The following is a 21,034-nucleotide window of genomic DNA, read 5'->3' as shown; positions in this document are numbered from 1 at the left end:
ACATACGATAAACTTCACGTGTTTGAGAACATGAACAAATATTACATACACGTTTTTATTTTTACATGAATATTGTGTTACATACATTTTATATAAATATTTAGATATACATGTATGTACTGATATTTATTCTTGTATGTAGTTTTTAAACTGTTAATTTGTATTAGTTTCAATAATCACAAAGTACACAGAGATATATATAGTAAATGTTTTAAATTCTGGTTGATTATTGTGTTAACTATATCGAGCGTGTTTAATACGGTAATGAACTACAGAAACATCTAAGGGAAAAAATGCAAATTTGCATTTCATTAACATTAAACGAGACAGCCAAAAATAAAAATGGGTAAAAATAGATATTTTTAATGATATTTATTTGTCTTATGTGATCAAAACATGGAGGAAAATATGTAAAACAATAAAATTAGAGTAATTTTAATCAGATACCACGTTACAAAATTTTAAGACCCCCAGTGGCTCAGCGGGATGTCTGCGGACTTACAACGCTAAAAACCTGGTTTCGATACCTGTGATTGGCAGAGCACAGATAGCCCATTGTGTAGTTTTGTGCTTTGTTCAAAACAACTAAATTTTAGTCTTATCATAATATATTTCTGACACAAACAGACATTGATACAATTATCAGGCTATTTACTGCTACTAGAGGTCGTGTGAGTTTTCATCTTGATTGTGAGTCGTTGAAAACCAGGCTAATATGTTGTTAAGGCTGTACGAATTAGCTCCATCAGGTGTTGGTTTGTAAGGATTGCACGACGTTTCAACTTCACAAACTGCATTACAGAGTACAGTGATTCACAGCAGTATGTTGTGCTGAAAATTGAGATGAGTCGCACACTGGTTTTCTTCAGTTCAAGATATTTTATTTCTGGAACTTGCTTCCAGAATTCTATTGTAGAATGGACTTTATGGATCATATTTAGACTCAGATTCTACTGTAGTTCTATTAGTTCCATTTCAACAGCAGATGATTCTGTAACCAGAGGTTCGAGAATTGGACAACCATCATTGATCACATCAACCATGATTTACAAGAAAGGAGAAGCAGGACTTCAGCAACTCCTCAAACCTCTCTAGGGAATTATCGAGCAGTCTTTGTAACTTATCTTTGATTTCTTCCAATTTGTGGTCTTTTATTTCAATATCAGGGAATATGTTTACTCTCCTTTTGAGATTGTGAAAGTAACCGAAGTTTCTTCACAGTATGTCTATTTGAAAAGTCTATTTTATTCAGAAAATTGAAAATTGTCTGAGTAAGATCAGAAAGAATCTTATCCTTCCCTTGTAGTGCCGAATTGAGAGTTTATAGATGATTCATTATATTAGTAAGGAACATTAGATCTTGCATCCATTCATCATTTTCCAGTTGAGGATAGAATCTTTTCTGTTCTTCAAGAAAAGTAATAATAGGCTCCAACAGATTTACAAGCCTATTTAAGACATTGCTGGTTGACAGCAATAGAAATAAACATCACTGGGTTTATCTTCAAGCTCTAGTTCTTCAATATAATTTTTGAACTGTAGGTGGGTCTTCCCATTTAAACGTATGAATTTGACAATTGCAAGAACAAATTTCATAACATCTTCATACTTCAAGTACCTGGCTGCCAGGGGTTCACGATGAATAATGCAATGAACAGGGAAAAACTGGAAAGCTGGGATCACTTTTCATAAGTGCAGTTAATCTTGCATTTTTCCCCACCACTGCAGGTGCTCCATCTGTTGCAACACTGAGGAGTTTATCCAATGGAATATCAGCATTTTTTAAGGCTCTATCAAGTGCATTTTTAATGTAAACACCACAAGTTGTTTCTTTTAGTGCCAGGAAGTCCAACATCTTTCACAGTTACATCAGAGGAAACATAATGAACAAATACCGCCAGTTGTGGGTTGTCTTGTATGTCTGTAGATTCATCAAGGGCTAAGCTGAATGCAAGGGAATTATTTAAACCATTCTGCATTTTGCCTACAACATCAGCACTGATCTGGGAGATACGCCTCTTTGTAGTGTGGCGTGATGCTGGTTTTTGTGCTGTTTGTCGCTGACGTTTTGTGTTATTTGAAGAACTTCAGTTATATCCTTCTTAACAAAATCACTATCAGAATATGAGCATTTAGCACAAGCAATATTCCATGATATAACAAAAGTAGGTTCAGTTGTCAACAGTGTCTGCTGGCTATTTAGTGATGATTTTAACACAGTTAACTTGTTTTTCCTCAATTCTGATTTAGGTGGATAATCAAACGAAAAGTTTTTGTGATTTGCTTCATAGTGGCGTTTCAAGTTACTAGATTTAGAATGACTGAGTAACACATTGCAGATAAGACACAAAGGTTTACCTCCTTTAACAGTGAATACAAAATCTTCCTCCCACTCTGGCTTAAAATTTTTGTTTTCATCTTCATACTTTCGCTTCTTACAATTTGATGACGCCATCTTCCTTCACAAAATTTGCACAGACACTTCTAAAAAATTAAAGTGAAAACAAACAATAACCTCCAACACGTACAATGCAACCAAAATCTATAGCGTCTAATATCACACTAACACTCTGCTAATTTCACTACCCGCAACACAGCCACACACGCCACAATGACGCAATCGCAAGCCACGCCCACTAAAACAAACATTGTCAGCACCGACTTGTATGATTACTGACTCTCCAGTACAAATCCTCTGTAGTCCTTGCTTGTATGATTACTGATCCAGTACAATTCCTCTATAATCCTTGCTGATCCAAAGTTTCTCTAATCTCTGACTCAAATCCAACATTAAAATTGGATTTAAATTATTGAATATATTTATTAACCATGAACAGTAAACTTACGTTTTAATCCAGTGGATTCTCAGTTTACACCCGGTAAATAATTATAAAGCTAGACATTTTTCTATTTACCTTTTATATTAATTGTTATGTACATTATATGTCAAAGAGCCACTCATGGTTTATATATTTAAACCATGAACAGTAAACACGTTTTAATCCAGTACTTCCAGCATGTACATTATATGTCAAAGAGCCACTCATGGTTTATACAAAACACATACTTCCAGCATGTCTAAAACCAGCTGGTGGACTGATTTCTGTTTTAGGTTTTCGTGTTTCTGCTAGTTCTACATAATTAAACTTTTTTCCGAGTGCTGGCACTAGCACTAGTCGTGATCTCTGTTCCATCACATTAGAGATAACCTGTGAGAACCAATTTTTGGTTTTCATCTTTTGCTGTATTTCAAGAATTTACTGACATTGCTTTATTCCAACTGTTATTGTCAGTTTTTATCAAAGTTGTGTTTACTCTTGTAGTTGATGTTTGTTTCAGTTCTGAACTGTTACTCAGTTTACAGTGTTTTTCTGTGTTTACTGTTATAGTTGATATTTATGTTTCAGTTCTGAAATGTTACTCAGTTTACAGTGTTTTTCTGTGTTTACTGTTATAGTTGATAGTTGTGTTTCAGTTCTGAACTGTTATTCAGTTTACAGTGTTGTTCTGTGTTTGCTGTTATAGTTGATATTTATGTTTCAGTTCTGAAATGTTTCTCAGTTTACAGAGTCCTGTGTTTACTGTTATAGTTGATATTTGTTTCAGTTCTGAACTGTTACTCAGTTTACAGTGTTTTTCTGTGTTTACTGTTATAGTTGATAGTTGTGTTTCAGTTCTGAACTGTTATTCAGTTTACAGTGTTGTTCTGTGTTTGCTGTTATAGTTGATATTTATGTTTCAGTTCTGAACTGTTTTCAGTTTACAGAGTCCTGTGTTTACTGTTATAGTTGATATTTGTTTCAGTTCTGAAATGTTTCTCAGTTTACAGAGTCCTGTGTTTACTGTTATAGTTGATATTTATGTTTCAGTTCTGAACTATTAGTGTCAGTTTACATTGTTGTTCTACATTTAATGTTATAGTTGATATATATTTATCAAGTTTTGTAACGTTGACGCAGAATCAGGGTGAACATGTAATGAAAATATTTTATTTAGTCATATAATTAGTGAATATTGTACGTGTACTACAATGGAGGTTACTCGGTAATTAGACATATTACTTGGTCATGTACATATTTTTTATACTGGTGTGTACGTGAAACCCTTTGGTTACGACTGTATCAGGCATTAGACGTTATTGTGGTGCTGGAGTTAGGAATGTAAGTGGGTTTTCTGATGTGTCACATAAACAAACACCGACAGACCCACCCGCTTTCTCGTTTGAGCGTCAGCTGGTTTGGAGGGGTGCACGGGCACTCACTGGAACAGCATTTATTGTTCCCACGATGTCAGCAAGGCATCAGTTTCCCACGAGTGTCTATTGCCAGCAAGTGGTTGCAGTCCAGTGCCTCACGCAGTTAAAACTCGTGAGTTTTTATCTGGGAGCCAGACCGCCCAGTTTGTGGAATTACCTAACTTCTGGACCGAGGATTCGTGTCTCGAAAGTTAGTATGACTTCATAAGACAGCCACAAATTTGATGATTATGGGAAGAAAGGACAGAAGAAATAGGCTTCCAAGTTTAGTGTGCTCGCAGAAGTTCTACTGGCCTGTGTGTGTAGAACATTTCATGTTTCATTACACTGATCTGTATAACTAACTTAAACCACATACGGATAAACACGTCATTCCAAGTTCGGCATCATGATTGAGGTGAAACGGGAGAGGTTTGAAAGTTGTCAAGAGACGGATGTCCTTGGGAATAATCACGTCTTTCTGACCGAGGTGAGTAGTCAAATACATGTTTCATGTCTTTCTGACCGAGGTGAGTAGTCAAATACATGTTTCATGTCTTTCTGACCGATGAGTAGTCAAATACATGTTTCATGTCTTTTTGACCGAGGTGAGTAGTCAAATACATGTTTCATGTCTTTCTGACCGAGGTGAGTAGTCAAATACATGTTTCATGTCTTTCTGACCGAGGCGAATAAAATACGTTTCATGTTCTGATCGAGGTGAGTCAAGTACATGTTTCACGTTTTTCTGACTGAGGTGAATTAGATACGTTTTATGTTTTTGACCGAGGTGAATCAAATACTTTTCCAGCCTTTCTGACCGAAGTGAGAAAGATGTATGTTTTATGTCTTCCTGTGTGAGATGAGTTAATGTTTTTTACAGGTTGTAGTACGGAAATCTGTAAATTGTGTTATTGTACATTATCAATAGGAATAACCTAACAAGATAAAAATATTGTAGTACGGAAATCTGTAAATTGTGTTATTGTACATTATCAATAGGAATAACCTTACAAGATAAAGATATTGTAGTACGGAAATCTGTAAATTGTGTTATTGTACATTATCAATAGGAATAATCTAACAATATAAAAATATTGTAGTACGGAAATCTGTAAATTGTGTTATTGTACATTATCAATAGGAATAACCTAACAAGATAAAAATATTGTAGTACGGAAATCTGTAAATTGTGTTATTGTACATTATAAATAGGAATAACCTAACAAGATAAAAATATTGTAGTACGGAAATCTGTAAATTGTGTTATTGTACATTATCAATAGGAATAACCTAACAAGATAAAAATATTGTAGTACGGAAATCTGTAAATTGTGTTATTGTACATTATCAATAGGAATAATCTAGCAAGATAAAGATATTGTAGTACGGAAATCTGTAAATTGTGTTATTGTACATTATCAATAGGAATAACCTTACAAGATAAAGATATTGTAGTACGGAAATCTGTAAATTGTGTTATTGTACATTATCAATAGGAATAACCTAACAAGATAAAAATATTGTAGTACGGAAATCTGTAAATTGTGTTATTGTACATTATCAATAGGAATAACCTAACAAGATAAAAATATTGTAGTACGGAAATCTGTAAATTGTGTTATTGTACATTATAAATAGGAATAACCTTACAAGATAAAGATATTGTAGTACGGAAATCTGTAAATTGTGTTATTGTACATTATCAATAGGAATAATCTAACAATATAAAAATATTGTAGTACGGAAATCTGTAAATTGTGTTATTGTACATTATCAATAGGAATAACCTAACAAGATAAAAATATTGTAGTACGAAAATCTGTAAATTGTGTTATTGTACATTATCAATAGGAATAACCTAACAAGATAAAAATATTGTAGTACGGAAATCTGTAAATTGTGTTATTGTACATTATCAATAGGAATAATCTAGCAAGATAAAGATATTGTAGTACGGAAATCTGTTAATTGTGTTATTGTACATTATCAATAGGAATAACCTAAAAAGATAAAAATATCGTAGTACGGAAATCTGTAAATTGTGTTATTGTACATTATCAATAGGAATAACCTAACAAGATAAAAATATTGTAGTACGGAAATCTGTTAATTGTGTTATTGTACATTCAATAGGAATAACTTAACAAGATAAAAATATTGTAGTACGGAAATCTGTAAATTGTGTTATTGTACATTATCAATAGGAATAACCTAACAAGATAAAAATATTGTAGTACGGAAATCTGTAAATTGTGTTATTGTACATTATAAATAGGAATAACCTTACAAGATAAAGATATTGTAGTACGGAAATCTGTAAATTGTGTTATTGTACATTATCAATAGGAATAATCTAACAATATAAAAATATTGTAGTACGGAAATCTGTAAATTGTGTTATTGTACATTATCAATAGGAATAACCTAACAAGATAAAAAAATATTGTAGTACGGAAATATGTAAATTGTGTTATTGTACATTATCAATGGGAATAACCTAACAAGATAAAAATATTGTAGTACGGAAATCTGTAAATTGTGTTATTGTACATTATAAATAGGAATGACCTAACAAGATAGATATTGTAGTACGGAAATCTGTTAATTGTGTTATTGTACATTATCAATAGGAATAACCTAACAAGATAAAAATATTGTAGTACGGAAATCTGTAAATTGTGTTATTGTACATTATCAATAGGAATAACCTAACAAGATAAAAAAATATTGTAGTACGGAAATCTGTAAATTGTGTTATTGTACATTATCAATAGGAATAACCTAACAAGATAAAAAATATTGTAGTACGGAAATCTGTAAATTGTGTTATTCTACATTATAAATAGGAATAACCTTACAAGATAAAGATATTGTAGTACGGAAATCTGTAAATTGTGTTATTGTACATTATCAATAGGAATAATCTAACAATATAAAAATATTGTAGTACGGAAATCTGTAAATTGTGTTATTGTACATTATCAATAGGAATAACCTAACAAGATAAAAATATTGTAGTACGGAAATATGTAAATTGTGTTATTGTACATTATCAATGGGAATAACCTAACAAGATAAAAATATTGTAGTACGGAAATCTGTAAATTGTGTTATTGTACATTATAAATAGGAATAACCTAACAAGATAAAAATATTGTAGTACGGAAATCTGTAAATTGTGTTATTGTACATTATAAATAGGAATAACCTTACAAGATAAAGATATTGTAGTACGGAAATTCGTAAATTGTGTTATTGTACATTATCAATAGGAATAATCTAACAATATAAAAATATTGTAGTACGGAAATCTGTAAATTGTGTTATTGTACATTATAAATAGGAATGACCTAACAAGATAAAGATATTGTAGTACGGAAATCTGTTAATTGTGTTATTGTACATTATCAATAGGAATAACCTAACAAGATAAAAATATTGTAGTACGGAAATCTGTAAATTGTGTTATTCTACATTATAAATAGGAATAACCTTACAAGATAAAGATATTGTAGTACGGAAATCTGTAAATTGTGTTATTGTACATTATCAATAGGAATAATCTAACAATATAAAAATATTGTAGTACGGAAATCTGTAAATTGTGTTATTGTACATTATCAATAGGAATAACCTAACAAGATAAAAATATTGTAGTACGGAAATATGTAAATTGTGTTATTGTACATTATCAATGGGAATAACCTAACAAGATAAAAATATTGTAGTACGGAAATCTGTAAATTGTGTTATTGTACATTATAAATAGGAATAACCTAACAAGATAAAAATATTGTAGTACGGAAATCTGTAAATTGTGTTATTGTACATTATAAATAGGAATAACCTTACAAGATAAAGATATTGTAGTACGGAAATCTGTAAATTGTGTTATTGTACATTATCAATAGGAATAATCTAACAATATAAAAATATTGTAGTACGGAAATCTGTAAATTGTGTTATTGTACATTATAAATAGGAATGACCTAACAAGATAAAGATATTGTAGTACGGAAATCTGTTAATTGTGTTATTGTACATTATCAATAGGAATAACCTAACAAGATAAAAATATTGTAGTACGGAAATCTGTAAATTGTGTTATTGTACATTATCAATAGGAATAACCTAACAAGATAAAGATATTGTAGTACGGAAATCTGTTAATTGTGTTATTGTACATTATCAATAGGAATAACCTAACAAGATAAAAATATTGTAGTACGGAAATCTGTAAATTGTGTTATTGTACATTATAAATAGGAATAACCTAACAAGATAAAAATATTGTAGTACGTCATTCGTGATAACTGTTTGTTTAGAAAATCAAAATTATAGTACGATAGAAATCACTGTATTAATTGTTTTTGAAAAGTAGTTCATCGATAATTACAAAAAATACACAGCATGACAAAACAGCTTCAGTATTTGAAATGGATAGAATTTCTTTTCGGCTTTAAGATTTAATAATTAAAAAAAACACGTTACCATTGTGTAAAATATGGCAAACACAAAATTAACAGTAGCTTAGAGAAAGTGAGAATCACATGGTAAAATTAACAGTAGCTTAGAGAAAGTGAGAATCACATCGTAAAATTCACAGTAGCTTAGAGAAAGTGAGAATCACATGGTAAAATTAACAGTAGCTTAGAGAAAGTGAGAATCACATGGTAAAATTAACAGTAGCTTAGAGAAAGTGAGAATCACATCGTAAAATTCACAGTAGCTTAGAGAAAGTGAGAATCACATGGTAAAATTAACAGTAGCTTAGAGAAAGTGAGAATCACATTGTAAAATTAACAGTAGCTTAGAGAAAGTAAGAATCACATGGTAAAATTAACAGTAGCTTAGAGAAAGTGAGAATCACATGGTAAAATTAACAGTAGCTTAGAGAAAGTGAGAATCACATCGTAAAATTAACAGTAGCTTAGAGAAAGTGAGAATCACATTGTAAAATTAACAGTAGCTTAGAGAAAGAGAGATTCACATCGTGAAATTCACAGTAGCTTAGAGAAAGTAAGAATCACATTGTAAAATTCACAGTAGCTTAGAGAAAGTGAGAATCACATTGTAAAATTAACAGTAGCTTAGAGAAAATGAGAATCACATTGTAAAATTAACAGTAGCTTAGAGAAAGTAAGAATCACATCGTAAAATTAACAGTAGCTTAGAGAAAGTAAGAATCACATCGTAAAATTAACAGTAGCTTAGAGAAAGTGAGAATCACATTGTGAAATTCACAGTAGCTTAGAGAAAATGAGAATCACATCGTAAAATTCACAGTAGCTTAGAGAAAGTGAGAATCACATGGTAAAATTAACAGTAGCTTAGAGAAAGTGAGAATCACATCGTAAAATTAACAGTAGCTTAGAGAAAGTGAGAATCACATTGTAAAATTAACAGTAGCTTAGAGAAAGAGAGAATCACATCGTAAAATTAACAGTAGCTTAGAGAAAGTGAGAATCACATTGTAAAATTAACAGTAGCTTAGAGAAAGTGAGAATCACATTGTAAAATTAACAGTAGCTTAGAGAAAGTGAGAATCACATTGTAAAATTAACAGTAGCTTAGAGAAAGTGAGAATCACATTGTAAAATTAACAGTAGCTTAGAGAAAGTAAGAATCACATCGTAAAATTAACAGTAGCTTAGAGAAAGTGAGAATCACATTGTAAAATTAACAGTAGCTTAGAGAAAGTGAGAATCACATTGTAAAATTAACAGTAGCTTAGAGAAAGTAAGAATCACATGGTAAAATTAACAGTAGCTTAGAGAAAGTAAGAATCACATGGTAAAATTAACAGTAGCTTAGAGAAAGTGAGAATCACATTGTAAAATTAACAATAATACCTTACAGAAGGTAAGAAACACATTGTAATGATGTTATATAGATAAGAATTAGAATACTGCATAGCACTGTTATTTAACCCTCTAGTGATATAGGTCTCAGATTTAAACTGTATAAACCGTGTCCAATACCCATGGGGGCAGGGAACCCATAGCGTTTTGTTTTTCTTTATGTTTATCTGAAAACAAGGAAATCCTGTCCTAGAAAATTAGTATATTTTGTTCATGTAGATTTAGTATCGTAGATTGATTATTTCATACAACAATACATGTCTGTTAAAGTGAACAGCGACATAACGATACGAGTGTCTGTTAAAGTGAACAGCGACATAACGATACGAGTACGTGTCTGTTAAAGTGAACAGCGACATAACGATACGAGTACGTGTCTGTTAAAGTGAACAGCGACATAACGATACGAGTACGTGTCTGTTAAAGTGAACAGCGACATAACGATACGAGTACGTGTCTGTTAAAGTGAACAGCGACATAACGATACGAGTGTCTGTTAAAGTGAACAGCGACATAACGATACGAGTACGTGTCTGTTAAAGTGAACAGCGACATAACGATACGAGTGTCTGTTAAAGTGAACAGCGACATAACGATACGAGTACGTGTCTGTTAAAGTGAACAGCGACATAACGATACGAGTGCCTGTTAAAGTGAACAGCGACATAACGATACGAGTGTCTGTTAAAGTGAACAGCGACATAACGATACGAGTACGTGTCTGTTAAAGTGAACAGCGACATAACGATACGAGTGTCTGTTAAAGTGAACAGCGACATAACGATACAAGTACGTGTCTGTTAAAGTGAACAGCGACATAACGATACGAGTACGTGTCTGTTAAAGTGAACAGCGACATAACGATACGAGTACGTGTCTGTTAAAGTGAACAGCGACATAACGATACGAGTACGTGTCTGTTAAAGTGAACAGCGACATTACGATACGAGTGTCTGTTAAAGTGAACAGCGACATAACGATACGTGTGTCTGTTAAAGTGAACAGCGACATAACGATACGTGTGTCTGTTAAAGTGAACAGCGACATAACGATACCAGTACGTGTCTTAGGTAGAAGATCAATATAACATGTAACGATGTTTGGTAATGTGTTAGGTAATGGGTTGTCATCTGGACAACAGTAAGAAATAAGATGTAAGTTGGTTTCGTTTGTTTTAGAATTTCGCGCAAAGCTACACGAGGGCTATCTGCGCTAACCGTCCCTGATTAAACAGCGTAAGACTAGAGGGAAGTCAGCTGGTCATCACCACCCACAACCACTTCTTGGGCTACTCTTTTACCAATGAATAGCGGGATTGACCGTCTTATAATAACGCCCCCACGGCTTAAAGGGCGAGCAGATTTAGTGTGACGGGGATTCAAACCCGCGATCCTCGGATTACGAGTCGAGTGCCTTAACATTGGTATGTGTGCTAGCTAGACAACAATAAAAAAAAAACAATAGGATAATTGTGTTGTGTGCTGACTAAACATCAACAAATGCTGTAAAACAGAGTTGTGTAATTGAATATTGTATGTTTTACTTAGTTCGTATATTCGTCTATTTTACTGTTTGAAAGAGCTTGCCGCATGTAGTAAATGGATTTAATATAAAAACATTTCATTGGTGTTTATTGTGTACTGTAGTAATTTGACGTAATGTTCCATGATCAAGTTTTTCCAATTTATGTTCACTCTTTTAGAGAACATGGAACAGAAATATAGTTATCAGAATTATACACGTGGTATCTAGTTAGATGATGACGAAATAATATTTAATTTTTAAAGTTTGCATGTTATGATATATTAGTGTTTATGTTTCTGTAAATGATACTTTACAGTACAATAACATGTCATCGTAAAATACGAAATGTGTCGCCACAGTGACATAATTAACATTTGTAAATTCGTCTCGTGGCGAATCCTCCTACGTCAGATTGTACAATACCACCTTAGATAGACTTATGGATGGAGGTGAATGTTTCTAAGAGCACTATTGTTCAAGTTTTAAGACCACTCCGAAACAATGATGTCTTCATCTTCAGGGTCAAAGGGTATCTGATAAAATACACCTAATTACATAATAAACCACGAGAAAGGTGGCTGACAAAACTGTAATGACGGTTGTCTTGTTAGGTCACAAACTTGTCAAATATTCTGATAATGGACTTCTGTGGTTCTGTTCTACTTAATTGTAGTCTTAGAAACCGTTGTCCACGTGTACTGTAGAGTCTGAAGATGTTCAGTATAAAATCTACCTTGTACATCGGAGACTGAATGTGTGATGATGGTTTTTAGTGTTAGTTATTGACGTTAGAAGTTCCACAGGTAACATCGTTTTTATTATGTGCGACATTTGTAGTTAACCGAACGTAAAGATAGTAAAATCCAAAGTTACACAGTGGGCTATCTGTACCCTGTGAAGTAACTTTGTTGTTATACTAAACTTTCATTATTTCTGTTTAACTCTTCATAATGGTAATGTGTAGGTAACCCTCATATGATGGTAATTTATGGTTTCTACATACTCTCCATACTTGTTATTTGGTATTATCTGAACTTTGTAACTGACCACTGACATGTGTTTATTGCTAAGAAACTAGGCTATCTGCGTCATAATGTTTAGGCAATCCTCATATGATGGCAATTTCTGGTTTCTACTGTCCATTGTTCTGGTTTGGATTATCAGAACTTCGTTACTGACCACTGACTTCACTGATATGTGTCTAATGCTACCGTCTAATTTGGCCTGTCCAATATGGCAAATGAAGACGTTGATAAATGAACATTTTGGTCATTTAGCGTAGAAATTGGGATCAAAAGGTCAAAGACGTCATTACCGAATGTCAACTCGGTATACTGAGCTATTTTAAAAACACCATCTCTCGTTCTCACGAGCCTCAGCTAGTTTCTTGTGTGTTTATTTTGTCAAGTGCAAGTCGTCGGTGATTGGTTGATGCACGGAATGGATTAACAGTATAGATATTGTGACGTAATTATGTAGAGAAGAGTTCTTGGTATTTCAGGGTACCCATTGGTGAGTGACTGTGTATGTTGTCTTATGAAAGTAACATACTTTATTATTAAATGGAATTTAAACAACCTTAATACGCATATAATAAACTTTTAACACCTCTCCAAACCAAACAAACAACAATAAATCATTACCGATTTTGTTATTTAAATCCTATGTAACGAGCAATAAAAAAAATGTATAGTGAACATGTCTGTAGGTCATAAAGTGGTTCAGTATACCTCATGAATATATGGGATTTAAAACGTATTGTAATTTACGTTAAAGATACAAGTTCAAAACCTTAAGTCTGGGTGGTGGACGTTTTAATAACTGTAATTGTACGTTAGTAATCGCAGTTGAATAACAACAGTGTTTCTTGTAGTTGTCTGATATATACAATTTGAATATTTTCGTCCGTCGACATGACAGCTAAATAAACAGAACCTGTCAATATCACCATGACACAGAGACAGCAACGATCAGAACCGACATGACAGCTAAATAAACAGAACCTGTCAATATCACCATGACACAGAGACAGCAACGATCAGAACCAACATGACAGCTAAATAAACAGAACCTGTCAATATCACCATGACACAGAGACAGCAACGATCAGAACCGACATGACAGCTAAATAAACAGAACCTGTCAATATCACCATGACACAGAGACAGCAATGATCAGAACAATATCACAAGTAAAAACATCATACTCTTCTATTCTTGAGTTAAAGTAAGTAAATAAAACGACTGTATATTACTTTTACGTTTGTTCCTTCAGTTGGTATCTGCTGTATTGGTTAACTATTACATAAGGGAGTGAGCTATAGCACTTCCACTGAGCACCATCTTCTGGTAGTACTTAGTGTTGTGTATATATGATTTAGGGTCCCTGGGTTTCGCCTGGCCTATATTTTACCTCTTTGTACCCCAAAGTACGTCACACTTGTTTGTTTACTCGCGCCATAAACCACAATGCTGTATGACCTAAAATATATTTTCGCGGATCAACCATACGCTGCTGATGTTATTTGTGCTACATGGCAGTTCCTGATATTGTGACGTAATCCAAATCTTCATGGCTATTAGCCTGTGAGACTTCTCGCATATAATTAAGTTATTTTTCGATACTTGACACCAAACTCGGTCTTATACCATCCTCTTATTTGAATGTTGTCGAGAAATATAGTGTAGTCTTACATCAGACTTGGTTATCATTTAGATTGAAAGATTTGTATTTATTTCGTAATATGTCATGTTGTATTGAAGTTCACAAGAATAGAGGATGTTACAAATAAACTTCTTCACCCGGCCAATAGGTGGTGTGGTGTGTACTCATTTGAGTCGTATAATGTTCAATATTTATGTTGTTTATTATGCATGTTTCCACACATACATCTGTTATATAGGGTTTAATGTGGCTATGTTTTACTGCTTATTGTACGTTTTCACAGATACATCTGGTATACATAGTTTAATATGTACGTCTCAGAACGGCTAGTATGGGTATTAACACTTTTAATCATAAGGAGAGAACAACGTTTCGACCTTCCTAGGTCATCTTCTCTCCGTATCAGTAAAAGTGTTAATACCAATACCAGCCGTTCTTAGATATATTTTTATTTCAAATGAGTTTTTCGTCATCAAGAGTTTAATATGTCTATATATCTACTGTTTATTATATGGTTTCACAGATACATCTGGTATATAGGGGTGAATATGGCTACATATCTTACTGTTTGTTGTATGTATTTACACATACATCTGGTATATAAAATTTAATATGGCGATATATCTTACTGTTTGTTGTATGTATTTATATATATATCTGATATATATGGTTTCATATGGCTACATGTCTTACTGTTTATTGTATGTATGTATGTATGTATATACAGATATGTATCGTATATAGGGTTTAATATGACTATATATTATACTGTTTATTGTACGGTTTCAAGATAAATCTGGTATACAGGGGGTGTATATGATTACATGTTTTACTGTTTGTTGTATGTATTAACAGATACATCTGGAATATAGGGGTGAATGTGGCAGCATGTCTTACTGTTTGTTGTATGTATTAACAGATACATCTGGAATATAGGGGTGAATGTGGTGGCATGTCTTACTGTTTGTTGTATGTATTAACAGATACATCTGTAATATAGGGGTGAATGTGGCAGCATGTCTTACTGTTTGTTGTATGTATTAACAGATACATCTGTAATATAGGGGTGAATGTGGTGACATGTCTTACTGTTTGTTGTATGTATTAACAGATACATCTGGAATATAGGGGTGAATGTGGTGGCATGTCTTACTGTTTGTTGTATGTATTAACAGATACATCTGGAATATAGGGGTGAATGTGGTGACATGTCTTACTGTTTGTTGTATGTATTAACAGATACATCTGGAATATAGGGTGAATGTGGTGACATGTCTTACTGTTTGTTGTATGTATTAACAGATACATCTGTAATATAGGGGTGAATGTGGCAGCATGTCTTACTGTTTGTTGTATGTATTAACAGATACATCTGGAATATAGGGGTGAATGTGGCAGCATGTCTTACTGTTTGTTGTATGTATTAACAGATACATCTGTAATATAGGGGTGAATGTGGTGACATGTCTTACTGTTTGTTGTATGTATTAACAGATACATCTGGAATATAGGGGTGAATGTGGTGGCATGTCTTACTGTTTGTTGTATGTATTAACAGATACATCTGGAATATAGGGGTGAATGTGGTGACATGTCTTACTGTTTGTTGTATGTATTAACAGATACATCTGGAATATAGGGGTGAATGTGGTGACATGTCTTACTGTTTGTTGTATGTATTAACAGATACATCTGTAATATAGGGGTGAATGTGGCAGCATGTCTTACTGTTTGTTGTATGTATTAACAGATACATCTGGAATATAGGGGTGAATGTGGCAGCATGTCTTACTGTTTGTTGTATGTATTAACAGATACATCTGTAATATAGGGGTGAATGTGGCAGCATGTCTTACTGTTTGTTGTATGTATTAACAGATACATCTGGAATATAGGGTGAATGTGGTGGCATGTCTTACTGTTTGTTGTATGTATTAACAGATACATCTGTAATATAGGGGTGAATGTGGCAGCATGTCTTACTGTTTGTTGTATGTATTAACAGATACATCTGGAATATAGGGGTGAATGTGGTGACATGTCTTACTGTTTGTTGTATGTATTAACAGATACATCTGTAATATAGGGGTGAATGTGCAGCATGTCTTACTGTTTGTTGTATGTATTAACAGATACATCTGTAATATAGGGGTGAATGTGGTGACATGTCTTACTGTTTGTTGTATGTATTAACAGATACATCTGGAATATAGGGGTGAATGTGGTGGCATGTCTTACTGTTTGTTGTATGTATTAACAGATACATCTGTAATATAGGGGTGAATGTGGCAGCATGTCTTACTGTTTGTTGTATGTATTAACAGATACATCTGGAATATAGGGGTGAATGTGGTGGCATGTCTTACTGTTTGTTGTATGTATTAACAGATACATCTGTAATATAGGGGTGAATGTGGTGACATGTCTTACTGTTTGTTGTATGTATTAACAGATATATCTGGTATATATAGCTATGTATCATACTGTTTATTGTATGGTTTCACAGATACATCCAGTATACAGGGGTGTATATGATTATGTGTGTTACTGTTTGTTGTATGTATTTACAGAAACATCTGTTACATAGGTGTGAATATGGCTACATGTTTTACTGGTTGTATGTATTTACAGATAGATCTGGTTTATATGGTTTAACATAGCTATATATGATACTGTTTACTGTATGGTTTGACAGATACATCTGGTATTAAGATGTCTATATGATTATGTGTGTTACTGTTTGTTGTATGTATTTACAGAAACATCTGTTACATAGGTGTGAATATGGCTACATGTTTTACTGGTTGCATATATTTACAGATAGATCTGGTTTATATGGTTTAATATGGTTTATTTATCAAGTGTCCTAGGTTATGTGTTATCTGTTCTAGCTGTAATTATATCATTGTTTTCTCTTCTACTGATGCATCTTCTGTGTAAAAAATAAAAAATGTTCTGTTTATTCTGTAAAGTATGTAGCCATGTTTATACTTTTCGAGTGGTTTGAAGTAATGCTGAAGTAGCTTCTCCTGTTTGTGGGTCTCCTATGAACTCCTTATCTGTATGAATTATGTCTTACTGACCATTACGTCAAAGAATGTGTTGCTTGGATATTGTTTATTCAGATTGTTAATGAATGTTTTTAATCTTGTCTGCAGTATGGTGACCATATTTGCAATATATCACAATCAAGTGCGAATCTTTGGATGGTTGTTTTGAGGTCCTTACTTTGAAATTTCTTGTGTAGAGGTCAGTCACCGTGTATTCAACCTATTGACTACTGTAGTAATTTTTAAAACGTGACGTGTACTCCACCAGTAAAGGAACTCTCGAGGATTGAACTCCATACTTTCTTTTTTAACACAGCCTACTTCTAACATGATGGTTACATACTATCAGCAGGAAGAAGGCCTAGCCATTACTTCACCCATATCACCAGTACCTGTCAACTTCAACAGCAAAAAGGTTTAGCTTTCACTTCATCCATGTCACCAGTAACCATCAACTTCAACAGGAAGAAGGCCTAGCCATCACTTCACCCATGTTACCAGTACCTGTCAACTTGAACAGAAAGTAGCCTAGCCATCACTTCATCTGTGTAATCAGTATCCGTCAACTTCCATAACGAAGTTTAGTTTATCTGTGATATGTGTTCAGGAGGGTTGTTGTGAGTAGTCACACACGCTATTTTTGCTGGCCTCCTTAGGTGGTTAAGGTGCTCGATTCGTAATCCGAGGGTTACGGGTTTGAATCCCCGTCACACCAAACATGCTTATCCTTTCAGCTGTGGGGTCATTATAATGTGATGGTCAATCCCAGTATTTGTTGGTAAAAGAGTAGACCAAGTGGTGATGACTGGCTGCCTTCCCTCTAGTCTTACACTGCTCAATTAAGGATGGCTATTGCAGATAGCCCTTGTGTAGCTTTGCACAAAATCCAGAAACAAGCACAAACAGACCGACCTTCTTATACCATAAAAAATTGAGTAATGAATAGTATGTAATGTAAGACAACCATGGGCACAGACTATAACAGCAAAAACAATGTTTGTCTAATGATTATCTGCAAGTGAAGAAGTTAAAACATGGTAAATATTTTAACGAGAAAAACTCGTTTAAAATTAAGTAACTAAGGAATAATGTATGTTCTGACTGTATTCGCTTTGTGTGTAATGTCAGTTGGAAGTGTAACAGACAGTGTGTTTAATGTAACCCTTTACAGAAAGTGACCGTCTTCCAGATGTCCAGTTAGGTTTTGAGAGCATATTGCTCCTTGGTCATTACAGGACATTACACATGAAATTTTTACTCTCACTCTCATTTAGTTTTTCTTGCACTACGAGTAAATTGTCACAGCAACCAGCCAGGGTATCACGACTGAAAGTTATTTTAAAACGCAGAATCAAAACACACCGGTTGTTGAACTGATGCACAAACGTGTAGTCGCTGAATAAACAAGCACAAAGTTAGTGAAACAAATATTAGAAGAACTACTTTTAGCAGCATGAGTCCAATCTTGATAGTATTTTTAGCTTCTCACTAGTTTATTATACATCAAGTGAAAAGGAGATATTCCTGTTCTTCCCAGGAAATTGGTTAGATCTACAGTAGCCTGGTGTTTAAACTAGACTAGAAACAACTGTTCAGTTGTTAAGTAAATATCAAAATTAATGGTTTATGAGACCTGAAGTTTTTAGATGTAGCTGGTAAAACTTGCATTAATGGAGGTTCCTGGTGAGACTTGAATTTGTTATAAAAGAAACAAGGGTATAGTTATTAGAGTAATTCAGAAACTTTGAAACACTTCACTGCAGTGACCACAGTTTACTGTCTCTCTCCACATTCTTCTGTTAAGTGTACATCTTTACGGGTAATTTTAATGTATCTGTCTGTGTGTTGTAAGTCAACCCATGTCAATACAAAGAATCAAACCATGGAAGTTACCATATCAGATCAGGCATCATCAACAACAGTACTGTTGTGAGCTACTGCATCAGACTTCACAACAACAGTACTGTTGTGAGCTACTGCATCAGACTTCACAACAACAGTGCTGATGTGAGCTACTGCATCAGACTTCACAACAACAGTGCTGATGTGAGCTACTGCATCAGACTTCACAACAACAGTACTGATGTGAGCTACTGCATCAGACTTCACAACAACAGTGCTGATGTGAGCTACTGCATCAGACTTCACAACAACAGTGCTGATGTGAGCTACTGCATCAGACTTCACAACAACAGTGCTGATGGAAGTTAACACACTGGACTTCAACAATAACAGTACTGATAGAAATTAACATACAGGACTTTACCAACAACAGCACTGGTGGAAGTTACCACACTGGACTTCAACAACAATAGTACTGATGGAAGGTGTCGCATCGGACTTCAACAGCAACAGTAGTATTATGTTATATAACTGTAAACCACACTTTGAGCCCATCGTCTTCCAATAAGTATTACGTGGTAACTTGAAAGAGTGTTATCTATTCGTTTCTTTGTGTTGAATGATTAATTAATAAAGTGATATGCTATGGATCTAGTATTATGTAAACACACAAACAGTACTCAGATCTGTGATACTACGGCAACACTGTAAAGTATTTAACGTTGTTTGGCTGCCTGAGTTTCATATCTACACATTTTACACTGAAATAGTTAATGAATATGTACCCGCTAGAAACAACCGCACTTTGTAGTGTATGCAAACGTTATCAGGAACACCAGGCGGTGTTCAAAGCTAGGGATCTGAAGAATGTCACGTGATCGGACTCTTTGAATCTTTTGATTGTATGTTTCTGACGCTTATGTCCATTGATTATCATAACAGATAACTAGGCCTGTGTTGTTCTCGGCACAGTTCTTGAAAACATTATAACCTTGTGTTCATCTGTCGTACGTGCGTGGGACTGGAGCAGCTGTGAATGTGGCTCGCTCTCACGTGTAGCACGGCACTGTTCAAGTCAAGAGAAATGGACGTATTTATTCTAGTAATAATAGTATACTGACTGAATAAAATCGTTTTTGTATGAGTGCACACTGCAGTGTAACCAGGAATTCGTGTGATTGTTTCTTGATGTGTTTCACCTTTTGGAAGTATTTCTGTTTAAATATGGATTCCTTTAAAAACAAAAGGATCTACATATTTGTTCAAATTTCGAATCAGTTTTAATACTGTTAATGGCGTCACGAGAAATTTGTGGATATTTATGAGTCTTTGCACGCCTCCTTGTATCAAAAATAAACTTCAATTGTAAGGATTCTTTGAAATATTGTTTAGGCTGAGTATTTATGATGCAACTTTTTAGACTTGAAGAAGAAAGGCGGAAGACTTTCGAAACGTCGCCCTCTACATTTGTATCTCCACAACAAGCGGTTGCCGTCCATTGTACAAAGTCGCATTATAAGGATTCTGTTCCATTTGGGCACGTGCTTGTAAACGGATTCTTTAGAAACCTTCAGATACTGCAACAAATTACTAAATTATAAAAATGTATCTGAGTTAAATACAAATATTTAAAGTATTGTCACTTTATTTGTTTTACATTATATTAAAATTCTTGAAGACGAGATACCCACTTGAAATAAAAATGTATCTCAGAATGGCTGGTGTGGGTATAAGGATGACCTAGTAGGCCGTAACGTTGGTCTCCTCTTATCAGTAAAAGTGTTAATACCTATACCAGTCGTTCTTAGATATATTATATCAAAATATCCTTACAGAAACTGTTGACATAAATCACA

General features: G+C 33.8%; 1 protein-coding gene across 6 annotated transcripts in view; it reads left to right on the top strand.

Annotated features, from left to right (window-relative positions):
• LOC143231088 (recombining binding protein suppressor of hairless-like) overlaps positions 1-21,034 on the top strand; it is a 98,312-nt gene that overhangs the window by 41,672 nt on the left and 35,606 nt on the right. Inside the window, exon 1 of one of the 6 annotated variants that reach the window (XM_076465643.1) lies at positions 3,043-4,724. The exons of 2 other annotated variants lie outside the window; for them this stretch is intronic. In XM_076465643.1, the coding sequence (XP_076321758.1) occupies positions 4,644-4,724 (81 nt within the window). In that variant the 5' untranslated portion in view covers positions 3,043-4,643. Of the gene's footprint in view, positions 1-3,042; positions 4,725-4,883; positions 4,923-18,355; positions 18,374-21,034 lie in introns of those variants that run through there. 3 more of the 6 variants (XM_076465634.1, XM_076465653.1, XM_076465660.1) reach the window with 3 other exon arrangements.

The sequence above is a fragment of the Tachypleus tridentatus genome, chromosome 1, assembly GCF_004210375.1.
Source record: "Tachypleus tridentatus isolate NWPU-2018 chromosome 1, ASM421037v1, whole genome shotgun sequence".
NCBI classification, from domain to species: Eukaryota; Metazoa; Arthropoda; class Merostomata; order Xiphosura; family Limulidae; genus Tachypleus; species Tachypleus tridentatus.
The sequence above is the reverse complement of the archived record's forward strand: the minus strand, read 5'-3'. Positions and strand labels throughout refer to the sequence as shown.